General features: G+C 34.2%; 1 protein-coding gene and 1 pseudogene across 1 annotated transcript; both read right to left on the bottom strand.

Moving 5' to 3' along the window:
- Positions 1-1,648: 1,648 nt before the first annotated feature.
- Positions 1,649-5,575, bottom strand: LOC120211220 (polyadenylate-binding protein RBP47-like). Its single transcript, XM_039209815.1, has 6 exons — positions 5,154-5,575; positions 3,383-3,863; positions 2,934-3,016; positions 2,728-2,858; positions 2,393-2,489; positions 1,649-2,129 (listed from the first exon to the last, which is right to left on the bottom strand). The coding sequence occupies exons 1-6, from the start codon at positions 5,541-5,543 to the stop codon at positions 1,986-1,988; spliced, it is 1,326 nt and encodes a 441-aa protein (XP_039065746.1). The 5' UTR covers positions 5,544-5,575; the 3' UTR covers positions 1,649-1,985.
- Positions 5,576-7,179: 1,604 nt separating this feature from the next.
- On the bottom strand, positions 7,180-9,863 carry LOC120211182 (annotated as a pseudogene).
- Between the last annotated feature and the right edge of the window lie 3,314 nt (positions 9,864-13,177).

Below are 13,177 nucleotides of genomic sequence, written 5' to 3'. Positions count from 1 at the left end.
CTCTCTGCTTAAGAAAGAAAAAAAAATGAAGAAATGAAATGGCTGGCCCTTCGGGCCAGCCGGTTTGGACTCTTATAGTCCTTCCCGAACGACGTCGTTTCGGGAAGGACTATGCGCGTAATTATGAAATAGTTAAACCCCATCCGCAGTCCTTCGTATTTGTAAATTTTACATTTTGGTCACTAAACTGAATTTATAATAATTTTAATTCAGTATTTGAATTTTAATTTTATTCATTTTAGTCCTTTTTATTAAAATAATATATTTAGGATAAATGACAGATTTAATCCCTTAATTTTAATAAATAAATTTTTTATCCCTAGTTCATATTTTTAATTAATTTATTATAAAATTTGAATTTTAGATAATTTCATTTGGTCACTAAATTATTAAATTAGAAAATAAAATATTTAATCCCTATAATTTCAATTAATTAGTAATTAGATTTAGTTTTATTTTTATTATAATTTAGTTATTTATATGTTTTCATTTTACTGCCTAAAATATATTGTTTTAGTTATATTTTTATTTTATTATATTGTTAAAAAAAATTTATATATTCATAAATATACATATAATAAATAGTAATTTTTTAAATATTTATTTTTAATATCGAAGAAAAGGACAGTCTTAATACAACTGGATGTCCTATTCTGATATTTTAAAATTAAAAAGTAAACAATATTATTTAAATTAATATTTATCAATATCAAAGAAAAGAGCTGTCTTAAGGCACCTAGAAGTTCTTTTCAGATATTTTTAAATAAATATAATTTTGAAAATAATAGGATTATAAATTAAATATATTTTTGAATTTTTAAATTTTAATAATAGAGACAATTTATAATTAAAAAGTACCAATTTTGGGCGTTGTAGGGGTGCTAATCCTTTCCTAAATGTAACCGACCACGAATCCCTTTTTATTATTAAAAAGAACGAATTTTTGGTTATAAACGCAGATCAGTTTAATTTTTTTAATTGATGTTTTCTTAAAACTCTTTTAAAAGATATTTTTTTAGGTATTCGACCTACCTGACCCAAAAGGCCGATGGCGACTCCCAAATTATTTTCAAAACCATTTATTCACATCACTTTTCCCGCCAAATTTAATATTTCGTGCCCGGACGAAAATCGGTTACGACATGTACTTTACTAAGAGTGATGATGTGTGGAATTTCGAACCAAGAGGGCTGGTGAACTGGAGCTTGAAGAAGATCTTCTCTTTTAAAGAGGAAGCAACTTGTGTCTTTGGTGTGGTGGGGGACCGAAGGGTTCTTAAGACTTGTGAGATTTGGGACGTGGTTCGAACAAAGGACAAGGTCGTATGACAAGTTTGTGTGGTTCCCAACACGCATTCCGAAGCATGCTATGATAGCGTGGATGGCTTTCTTGCATGGTCCGTCCATCTGTGGCCGACTGATGCGAATGGAACTTTCAGTATCGAGTGTGTGTGTTATGTGAGACGAGGACGAGTCTAAATCGCATTTCTTTTGGTGTCCATTCTCGGTAATTATTTGGACTGTTGTTTCCGTCAGTTATGGGATTAATCACCTATGCTGGGATCGTGAGGTAGAGTGGACTTGCACTTAATTGACGGCTATGACTCACAAAACAACATAAAATTCAATCTTCTGATGTGCTCAAAACATGAAAAGAATTAATGATTAAGCTGGGTCCCTCTTTCATTGTTTGTGAATTTTTAAACAAATGAAAACAAAAATAAATGGTTCCCAAGCACACCCAAAAGAAAGAAATAAAGAGCACACAACAAAATCTAAAGTTATAAATGACATATCTAAAACAACTCCAAGGTTTAAAAATATTAAATCCAGCAACAAAATTCTTTAACCTGTTAAAGCAGCAAACAAAACCCCTTCCTCCTTAAATTATAAATCTGATGGAAAATAAACTTCACCTGATAGCTCATATTACATAGCCACCGGTATTCGTCAGTACATGCTTTGATCCATCTGTTATGCTCCCTGTCAAGATGCACCAGGAATAGCAGCTGTAGCAGCATACGTGCTCAGATCCTGATTTGATGGCATACCATAGCCGTAACCATAACCACCATACCCTTGCCCTTGGTAATACCCTCCATCCCACTGGTTACTGGAATTGCCTCTCCACTGTCAAACCGGTTTTACGAAGTCAGTAAAACAGTAGCAGAAGGGTGTGCATCTCCACCTTCAGGAGAGTGTATAACTCATGCTATACAATAATATCACGTAGCCTCAGGCATATTAATTAGGAGTTAGCCAAGAAATTCCATTTTCTCTATAATATAAAGTAACTTTGTTGTATTCCTTTTCTCCAGGGACAGATGGCTGGGCATTTTGCAATGAGCAAGGCAACAGATAGGCTATAAGACAGTTGCCTAGTAAGAATTTACCTGCTTGTTTCCTACATTGCGACCCCAAGAAAGACGGACAGTCTGCTTGCCTATGGTTGTCCCATTCAAACTTTGGATTGCTTCCGCAGCATTCTTCCTACAAAGCATACACATTACATTACTATAGGCACCATGAGTAGATAATAAATTAATAATGTAGCCACGACACTGTCTGTCAGAAACCTATCATCTGCGTCGCTTAAATTAGAAATGTGTATAATACTTTGATGATATTATCACTAGTGGAGCTGTTAACAAGAAACTTGAACAATAGTTGCACACTTCGACAAATGTTTAAGTGCAATGTGGTGAAGTTGAGTACATATAGGGAGGACCTGTTCACAAATTGCACAAACCCACACCCTTTTCCGGGTGGTATTTTGACAGAGATGATATCACCAAACTGGGAAAAAGGTTGTCTCAGATCATCATCAGTAACATCAGAGTCAAGTCCTCCAACGAATATCTGCAAGAAACATAACTTGTGATCAATGGTAGATATAGGGGAGAAGATAGCAACGGAGGATGGAAAAAGACTCACGGTAGTATTATTGGATTCATTATCGTATTGAGAACCTTGTGCTACAGAACCATTTGCTGCATGTCCACCAGCAAATACCACAGCTAACCAAAAAAGAAGTGAAAATATAATGATTCAATTAAAACTCACATCAAGCTTTAAGATACAGATATAATACATTCAACATGATAGAAGGATTAGGGAAAATACTAAGACCTCAATGCTCAAGAAAAAATAAAAAGACAAGATGATGAACATTTGAAACAGCATACTCCGCCATTTCAAACAAGCCTAAGATGAAGACTTTATTCTTTGAAAGAAATAAAATGGAAAAAGAATCACAATTCGACTACACTTAAGTTCCGGTTTTCACTGGTGAATAGATCAGGATGTTGCATCAATGTTGAAGAGAGAAAGATTTACATCGAAGGCCACAGAAGAATCAATCACCCTTGTGGCAGAAATCATACCTTGTGAAGAATACTGTTGCTGATAACCAGATGCTTTCTTGGGAGTAGCAACACCGATCCTCATAGGTCTACTTGTGCAATCTACACCATTCATTTCAGTCATAGCCCTTGACCTTTCATTTTCATCACCAAATCTAACAAAACCGTAACCTTTTGAACGACCTGTATTTGAATCAATAACAACTTTTGCTCCCTTGACAGATTGAAATCTACTAGAAAAGGTTTCATGTAATATCGTATCAGTTACATCTGCAGCCAAATCCCCCACAAAAATAGACAGCTCAGAACCCGTTTCCGGTCTCCTTTCATTCGCACTGAATGAAGCCCAATTGAGACGAAAAGGCTGCTCTGTATTTGGCATTAAAGAACCATTATAGCTTTGCAAAACTTTTTCTGCTGCTGTCCGTGAGTAAAATTCCACAAAGCCATATCCTTCAGACTGACCGGTTTGCTTATTGCGTATAATCTTTACAGAAGAAACCTGTATTGAAACGCAAAATGTCAGAAACAAGGTTCTTTTACTCACAAGAGCCTGTCGTATGATAAAAAAAGTAAAATGTTCAACGTACGATACACAATAAGCAGCTAATCTACTTTTTTGAAACTTTCCAAATAATACAAGCAAAGAAATGAAGAGTGCTTTCTACAAGATCACAGTACATGAGAGCTATCCTCATAAATAAATAGTTCCAATATGAGTTAACCACTTCCTTCAAATGCTGTCTGTAACTTTAAACTACCACATAACCATCTCGGTAAACTTTGAATTCAAGTCAAGATGGCTCTATTTCCAGTGCTTATGAACAAGTTATCTATGTTAAATATCTTATATTAGTAAGTCCACGTAGCAAGACAAAAGGCAAACAAAGTTGATAGTCAAATCACCAACCTCCAAACCCCACCCCAAATTAACACCCAGCATGAAAAGACTTTGCATTTATAGTTGTAAACACCCTTTACATGCAAGTCCGCTGATCAATTAACAGGTTTTTACATGAACCCAGGTACTGAAAGAAAGCTTAAAGAAGCACTATACAGTCAAAAGGCAATCGGTTAAGAATAGTAAAAGGTAGAAGTGTTTCTAGTACTCAAACCGAGAGCTCTTGTACCATGTTAAATTAAAAGGCCAATTATTCTTAAAAGCTTAAAACGATAAGAAAGGATCCAACTATTCCATTGAAGTTCTAACAGTAACACATGAGATCCTGTTTTGATACGGATTGTGGGTTTTTTAAATATATGATTAAACCAATTCTAATTCATGTTTTTAAATGAAATACAACCTAACATTAACTAGAATTTAATCCTCTAGATGCAGCAGCATAGCCAGATTTTCTCCATATTTATTCAGTATTACCTTACTATGGCAAGCAACAAACGTCTATTGATCATTGAATTGAAAACAATGTGTCTATAAATAAACCACAAACTTATAATTATAGGAACTAAACCACAAATTATCGACAATACGCTTTAATGATCAATATAGAGCATTGTCCTCTATGCTAACATTGATAAGACCAGCTTAGTTATAGGAAACAAGCTCTGAACTGCAACCCATTTCAAAAATCCACTTTAATCAATAATAATTACCACTTTCTCTAATCTAGCATAAACCTCGAACCTTAATTACACTTAAACCCCATAACACATGCAGAACAAAAAGATTCATTAAACCACCAAAAAGATCTAAAAGTAAGATTCACATATAAGACATACATCTATATGAGTTCATGATATATGTTGCTGCTATCATTTTTTTTAGTTTTACCTCTCCAGTTTGAAAAAAGCAACTGTGAAGATAAGTTTCATCCATCCAATGAGCAAGGTCGCCAACCCAGATCGTTTTGACCTCATCCGAGTTAGACCCTTGCTGTTTCTGCGAGCAGCTTTGCTGCTGGTACGGGTGTTTACCTTGCTGTTGTTGTTGATATTGTTGGTACTGGAACTGAGGATTGTTGTAAGCCATATAATGGTGAGGGTACATCATCATCTGTTGCTGCATCATTACCATGGAAGCCGCTGTCGGGTACTGCATGGCTCCCATCCATTGGCCAGCCACCCACTGCGGCCGTTGCTGCGGCGGCGGCTGCTGTTGCTGCTGTGGTTGTTGTTCTTGTTCTTGTTTCGGGTTCAGATCAGTACCGCTGGTCGACTGCATCTTGATGTATGGATAGATGAGACGATCAGATCTAAGACTTCTTCTTCTTCTTCTCTCTTTCACCGTTGAGAGGCGAAGGAGAAAGAAAAACAAGCGGAGAGAGAGAAAAAAATACTGTTTTAAGAAAAGTAAGTTTATAAAGGGGAGCGGTGAATCTGCGTTTCTTGGGTGGAAGACCTCGGTTATAACATTGGTTGTTGCTTGTGTTTCACTTTTTTGGTCAAATTTTTATTTTGGTCCTCCTACAATGATTAATATACGTGTCTTATTTTTTACAATGCCAATATTAGTGCAACTTTTTAATAGAAAATCCTTCAACATAAAATAAATCACTTCAACATTATTTAGGATAATATTAGTGAGTACATAATTGATTAAATTAATTAATGATATTATAAAACAATGATCAAATTTTATCAAATTAAAATATAAACCATTAAGTATTAATTGATTGAACTAACTAATGAGAGGCTAGATAATATTGAGACCAAATTTTTAATTTGAAACAAAAGAAGAGGGCCAAAAGCAGAATTTGACCCCGTATTGCCGTGCCGTGCCGTGAGTTGAGGCGGGAGGCCACTTGGTTGTCGTGTGGGGTCATATCATGCCGTCTAAATAGATGTGTTTTATTTTTATTTTTTTTACTTAATCTTTTATATCTCATTTATTGACCGATTAATTCAGATTGGATACAGCAGAGATGAGTGCGTCCCTCTCAACCAAGTTTGCTCCATTCGTAAACGCCAGAATTCGAACTTCTGACCTTTCATAAAAGATCTAATGTCTTATCTCACTAGATCAACTGTCTTATCTCACTAGATCAACTTATTGTTAATATCTACTTTTTATTATTTAGAATACTAACAAATAATGATTAGTTTAAGTAACATAATTTACACCACTTGCAATTATAAAATCCACATTGTAAACTTTATCATTTTCAATAAAGCATTAGATTTAAAGGTTTGATCAAGTCAAGCTCGGAGTAATATAGACATGGACTTCTTTAGTTGTTAACCTTAGTTTGACCATTTTTAGGTCCAATCTTTATAATATATTTTAATTTACTTATTTATTTATTAAAGATCTTAATATAAATGATAAAATAATTAAATTATTATAATAATTTTTTTTTAAAAAAAAACTGAATTTATGGTTTATGTAGGGGTTATTATTTCATTTTAATCCTAAATCTCACAATCTAAAACCCTAAATAAAACTTATAAATCTTAAAATAGGCATTTATATATTAGATATTTTTTGCTTATATAACTAAATAACAGAATTTTTTTATTGGAGCAAGCAAGCCCTTTTAAAGTAGTTGCGTATATTAGAATCATAATTATTTTAGAGAAAATGATAAAGTTGAGGAGCTGGTGGTCAAAAAGGAGGGCTGTGGGAAAAATAAAGAGACCCAATTCCCCAACCAAGAGGCTGCAAACCCAACCCTGGAAATGGAATGTCAGACGCGTTAATAACGTGTTTCCACGTTCTTATTTGTTTACCAAATACATGATGGTTACGAGTTATCAACATATGCATTGCACTTCTTTTTCCTCTGATTGAAAACATACAGCATAGTTGATGTGTTGAGAGGCCAATGAATGAATAGAATAGTCCGTGTGAACCTAATTTTAAACAATATGGCCAAAATTCCAAGAGGGTGGCTTGATGGGTTACCCTACCCTACCCCCCCCCCCACCTCCTGTTGGCTCCCGTCATTTCGAGATCGAAACCGAAAAGAGAAAAAAAAAGGGTCAAGAATAGAATGTACATCATGCTGATGCTTTACCTCCTGTAATCTCCATGTAGGTAACTTCCATAATGCGTTCCGTTGAGTGCTTTTTCTACATCGTTCCAGTTCTGGATGTGTTTCAATAACGATCCCTTGTGTATCTTTACCTGTCGACTCCTTAACTTCTGCATAACACCACAAGTAACAGAAAATAATTCTCTTAATAACCCTGGATTGGATCAATATTCACTAAGAAAATATCTCAATTTTTTTTTTTGGTATTTGTTTTCTTACAGTTCGGTTCTTAACTATGTCCTTGTAGTAAAGTATGATATGCCGGGTGCTTTTGATGTACTCCAAAGCTTTTTTAGTTGTCTCTTCAACCTGCCTTATATTTGGAAAGAGTGATGTTGCATTGATTACAGGCTTGTAAATAGCAAGTATCTCAGCCTGAAAATCGTTATGTAAGAGTGTTTAAACTTTTAGATAGGTGCATGAGTACAACAGAGAAAGAGAAGCAGAGGGATGAGAACCTCATGAGGCGAATGAACAAGAGACTTGTGGGTTCCATTCAGTAGCTTAGCATCCCGATCATAAGAATTTGTTAGTATTGAAATCATCCTCTGCAAAAGATTCCTTCGGAAGAGAAAAATAGCTGAAACACCCCGAGTATTAAAGTATTCCACTATTTGTTTATGGTGCTGCATCAGTCCCTGCAGTAAAGGTGATCATGAACACGTCAGAGACGAGCATAATCACAAATTTAAATTATGAATTCAATACTAAGAGCGATGTCTGTTCATAAAATACCATCTTTATAATGTTCTGAACATAAAGAAAACTGTTTTCATTAATGAATATTCACACCAGTGCCAATTGTTCTCAAGTCATGAAGAAGTTGATAATTCAAAGGCTCAGAAAAGAAATATGACTTTACTAAGAACATTGAATACATTTTCTCGAGTCCCCATCGTGTCAAATAAGGGGATAATCTCCTTTTGATACACATTTTCTCAACTTCCCAGCACAGATTTCAACTATCTGAGTCTGACAACCTCAGAATTGATTAACCTCTGCCATCGCTTCTTTCTTCTGTTTTCCTTACATGGTTTTGCTAATGTCTCCAATGCATTCATTCAAGATTACAAAATTTTATAGTTGCTCCCCATCAATACAATGGTAAATATTTTCCAATAATTGTGCTTCTCATTAGAAAATGAATAAAACCAAAAAGTACAAAGAGCTTATGCAACTTCTCTCTTTAGTGAGGCACTTAAGAGTTATTCCCTAAATTATTCTCAGATGTGAAATAATATATGGTATCTGATAATCATACCCAACTTCACGCAAAAAGAACTGGAACATGCTGTCCAAGTCAAAAAGAGTGTCTACATGCTAATAAGGCTCCAATTAGTGGCAGTTATACAGAAAGCCATTGGCTGGATTAGGAATGTATTTGATTGGTGGTATTTTGGAATAATAACAAAATGAATAGGATGAACGGTTTTTTTTTTTGGGAAAACAAGCTAGGGTGGTCATACTTTTGGGTAGCAACAGGGGCTGTGTTTCTAATTGCAGGGCAAATACATCTGAATGCTAAGAGAATTGCAAAAAAATGAAGCTAGAAACAAAGATTGTGGATAAATTTGAATAAGAAAAAAAAGAAACACGAAAAGAGATGATCAATTCAAGACAATGCTCTAGAAACCATTGAGTTTCAAAGTTGCAGTCACCAAAAGACTATAATACTATAAGCACAGGTGTAACTATGAATATAAAGGACGTTTTGGGTGTCTTCTGCTCATGCTCAACGAACTGAATGTAGAGTTCGCTTCAACCCACTATATTAGCCATTCCTAATATGAATCTAACTGTAATAAATACTGCTTTGTATAGCCAATACGGTAAACCATTTTTTAGTTTAAAAGGTTACTCAATTCCCGTTCGGACTCGTGAGGCAAAGAATGTAAAGGCATTTCAATAAGGACACAGATTTCTGTTATAACAATGTTAGCAAATTGCGACTAAACTTTAGAAGCTACATTTCTGCCATGAAAGAAAACTTAACTGATTAAGCATCTACTTCAAGCCAACTGCAGCTTTGCACTCATTTTTCGAGGCACTGCTCAACCAGTCCAAGTTATAAACTCTGTCCAAAGTCTCAAATATTGTCGACACATTACTCCTCCTAACTTTGACCGAGAATATCTCCCCATTCGAGCTTATGTTAGTATGATTGTTCAACAACTTTTCAAACCATCCACTCCCAGATCTCTGCATCGACATAATGGCAAAATACCGGACAGGATTGCGCACACTCAGCCCTAATCACACACAAGAAAGCTCATAATTAAGTCATAAAAAAACAAAACAAAACTCGGGAGCAATAAAATCAGTTTCGAACCTGCTAAAAGTTTCGGGGTTCGGATGGTGCACGTAAGGAATTTCCCATGGCTCGATATTAGGTTCCGGACACGGCTTTGGATCACTCCAATGTTCAAGAACTCAGACGTGCAGTTAGTGCTAATTTGCTTCAAACAAATCGAGCATATATAGACACCACAAACCATTACAAACAACACAACCATCCTCAACACCAACGGAGACTTCTTTGGCAATTTTAGGGCGAAAGAATCCTGAAATTTAAAGAATTACCCAGTTATTAAAAACAAAGAAAACATACCATTTCCTCACTGATGATAATCATTCAATGAGGCTCTTGGAAAGATATGGTCTGGGTACTTCTGTAGCACTAAAGCCTGATCTAATTTAGCTAGAAAATCTCAGCTGTGTGCTGAACAAGACACTAGTTTAATCAAATTTGAACATTAATTAATTGATTAATCACGTTTCACGTGAAAAAAAAAACACATCAACATCGAAACTACAAGAATAGAACACACATCTTTCATGAAAATGAAATCTGGGAGTTGCTTGTATCATAATGAAGCGATAAAAAGGAAACAAACCCCCCTAAAATCGTGCGTGTTTTAATTTAAAAAAAAAAAAGAGTTTTCGTTGTACAGAAAGCCAAATAAAGTATATTTCACATGGCACTCTAAAATAAAAAATAATAATAAAAGAATCTTCAATATCACTGGATACGAAAACAACGTAACCAGCTAAACATACCCAAAGGGGGAAAAAAGATACACTGACCTTGCTGAAGAAGAAACACAGATCGTCGGCCATGGCTCTAAACCTCAAAAACTAAAGCAATCAAAAGGGGCATTGGCAACTATTTCTTCTATGGGATTTTTCTCCTCTTTTCTTTTTGTTTCTCCAAACTGATTAATTCTGGTAAAGAACAAAATGATTAGGCTTCTTTTCTTCCTCCGAGAGACCGTTGCCGTTGATGGAGCAGACGCCCGTTCCTCTGTTTTCTTTTTATAATATTTTTTAATGATTAAATGTATGTATATTGTAAAAAGAATTGTGTTGGTGCTTCCCTGCATTTGCGTCGGAGAATTGCCTTTTTTGTATATATTATTCTTATTATGGTATTTTTTTTTTAGATAAGTAGAATTTATTATCCAAGTAAGAAAGGTTCAGCATACAACAATCATCCCAATTGGAATTATAAACACGTATTTACAACAACAACAAATGTTTAGTCTATACCCTAATAATTACATAGTCTAGAATTAACATAATTTATTCTATTAATTTTTCTGTCATTAAGTTTGATTCGAACAAGCTTCTGTATAGACTTGAGAACTTGATTTGCTGTTCTTGATCCTCTGTTGAAAATTCTTCTGTTTCTTTCCTCCCAAATGAATTACATAAAAGAAGTCCTAGATATCCTCAATATGGTGGAAAGTATAGGTTTACCCTTCCATTTTTTAGTAGCCCATTCAATCCTTGATTCCCAAGTCCTATGAGTATATTGCATGTTAGATAGATTCATAATAGAGTTCCAAAGAGAAGAGGCATTGATACAGTCAACAAACAAATGATTTCTAGATTCATGGTCCTCATTGCATAAGATACATCGTCTATCAGAAACTATTACCATTCTAAACAATCTATCAGGAGTAGGGAGGCGATCCAGGATAGCCATCCATGAGATCATGCTTAGCTTAGGAATGTGAAGGGGAAACCAGATCACTTTGTGCCATGAAACCTTGTCTCTATGAACTCTAATTTCTTCCCAAATGTCTTTGGTTTTCATGATTCCAGCAATAAGAATTGGGAGGGCTTCACTTCTTATTTTCAAGAGTTTTCTGATGGTCCAGCTGTAGGAAGAGCTAACATTGATGTCACTTAGGTCATTATTTTTAATAACATAGCAGTGAATCCATGCGACCCATAAAGATCCCTCTCCAGCAAGAATTTTCCGAATGAGTTGAATCATACAGGCTTTATTCCAAGATTTTATGTCCTTCAACCCGAGGCCTCCTTCAAATTTGGGACAACATAATCTTTCTCAGCTAATCATTGCACCCTTTGCAGCTTTGTCAGTTCCTTTCCAAAGAAATCATGAGCGTAGCTTGTCTAGACGATTAATAACTTTCTGGGGAATGATAAATTGCCTACACCAGAAGTTAGCTATACTGTGTAGAACAGTTTTAATAAGCTCAAGTCGCCCAGCATAGTTTAATAATTTTCCTGACCAGTGATGAAGCCTAAGTTTAGATTTATTATTGTATTACTAATTCATAAAGGTTAGATTTAGGTTGACAAAAGTTAGATTTATTTATAAGGTTGAATATGTAATATATTTAAGGGTAAACTATACAGGTGACCACTAAATTATTGTCTATTTTTATTTTAATCACCGACGTTTTAATTTGATCAATCAGACTATCCAAATATCTAAATGCTTCAATCATATCACTTACCGTTAATTTTTAGCATAGATGGTAACGTGTTAGTCAAGAAAATTGACATAATTATATATTTGGTCCTTAATATTTACACATCCTATCAATTTAATCACTATTCAAATTTAGTTAAATAAATTTAATATACAATTAGATGGTGACATGCGTCGTGAAATGATTGGAGGGTTTTTTTATTTTAATTTATTTAATCTAATTTATTTAGTTTCTAATAAGGTGACATGTCACAACCTTATAGAAAGAAAACAACCGAAAGAAATAATATGTTGATAGACGGACTTGAACCGGGCCGAGAAAATAGACGAACACATGAATAAATCATTCAACCAACTCTAATTCTTGGCATAATAAAACAATATAATTTATATATCATGTTACAATTTTTGAAAGGGAAAAAATGGTTAAAATGAAAATGGGCAATAGTCTGACGGTCACCGTGTAGTTTACCCTATATTTAATTAAGAATGTAATAAAGAAGTATTCCAAAATTTCCTTTTACAATTTGTCAAAACAAATTTTCTTTTAAAAAGAGTTGACTAAATTAATCAGTAGTGCTATTATGTAAGGTAATGGAGCAGATGAATTTAATGAGCTAAAAAGGGAATTTTTGAACCAAACCCAACAACAGTCCTTGGGCCTGTTTGCAACAACTCTTATTGGGCAACAACGACGTCCATTGACATTTCTAATGTCGATTCTTGAGAGTTTTTGGATAGCATTAATATTATTATTATAAAACTATACTATATATCGACATCTATCATTTCTAAAGACTTTCAATTATTTGAAAATGAACGTTTAATCTCCAAATATCCTGCAGTTGTTGGTACTTGAACTGAAACTTCTAAAGATAACAATTATCTTTTTAACCACTAAAGTCACTCATTGTATGGAAAAAAAAAATTAGACGAGAGATAATTTTTCCTTTTTATATATCACATGGCTGAAACTAATGGTTTATTTATTTTAAAATTTTACGGCCATAATAATAATTAGTTGTTTATTGTAAAATTTTAAGGCCATAATAGTAATTAGATAATAATAATAATAATAGTGTA

Source organism: Hibiscus syriacus, unplaced genomic scaffold, assembly GCF_006381635.1.
Source record: "Hibiscus syriacus cultivar Baekdansim isolate YM2019G1 unplaced genomic scaffold, ASM638163v2 tig00109971_pilon, whole genome shotgun sequence".
NCBI lineage: Eukaryota > Viridiplantae > Streptophyta > Magnoliopsida > Malvales > Malvaceae > Hibiscus > Hibiscus syriacus.
The sequence above is the reverse complement of the archived record's forward strand: the minus strand, read 5'-3'. Positions and strand labels throughout refer to the sequence as shown.

Bases quoted from the DNA above. Each gene is read 5' to 3' on its own strand.
- LOC120211220 (XM_039209815.1), bottom strand. From the start codon at position 5,543: ATGCAGTCGACCAGCGGTACTGATCTGAACCCGAAACAAGAACAAGAA. The intron at 3,864-5,153 runs GTAAAACTAAAA...GTTTCAATACAG, and splicing joins GCTTTTTTCAAACTGGAGAG to GTTTCTTCTGTAAAGATTAT. The intron at 2,130-2,392 runs GTAAATTCTTAC...CCGGTTTGACAG, and splicing joins GCAATGTAGGAAACAAGCAG to TGGAGAGGCAATTCCAGTAA.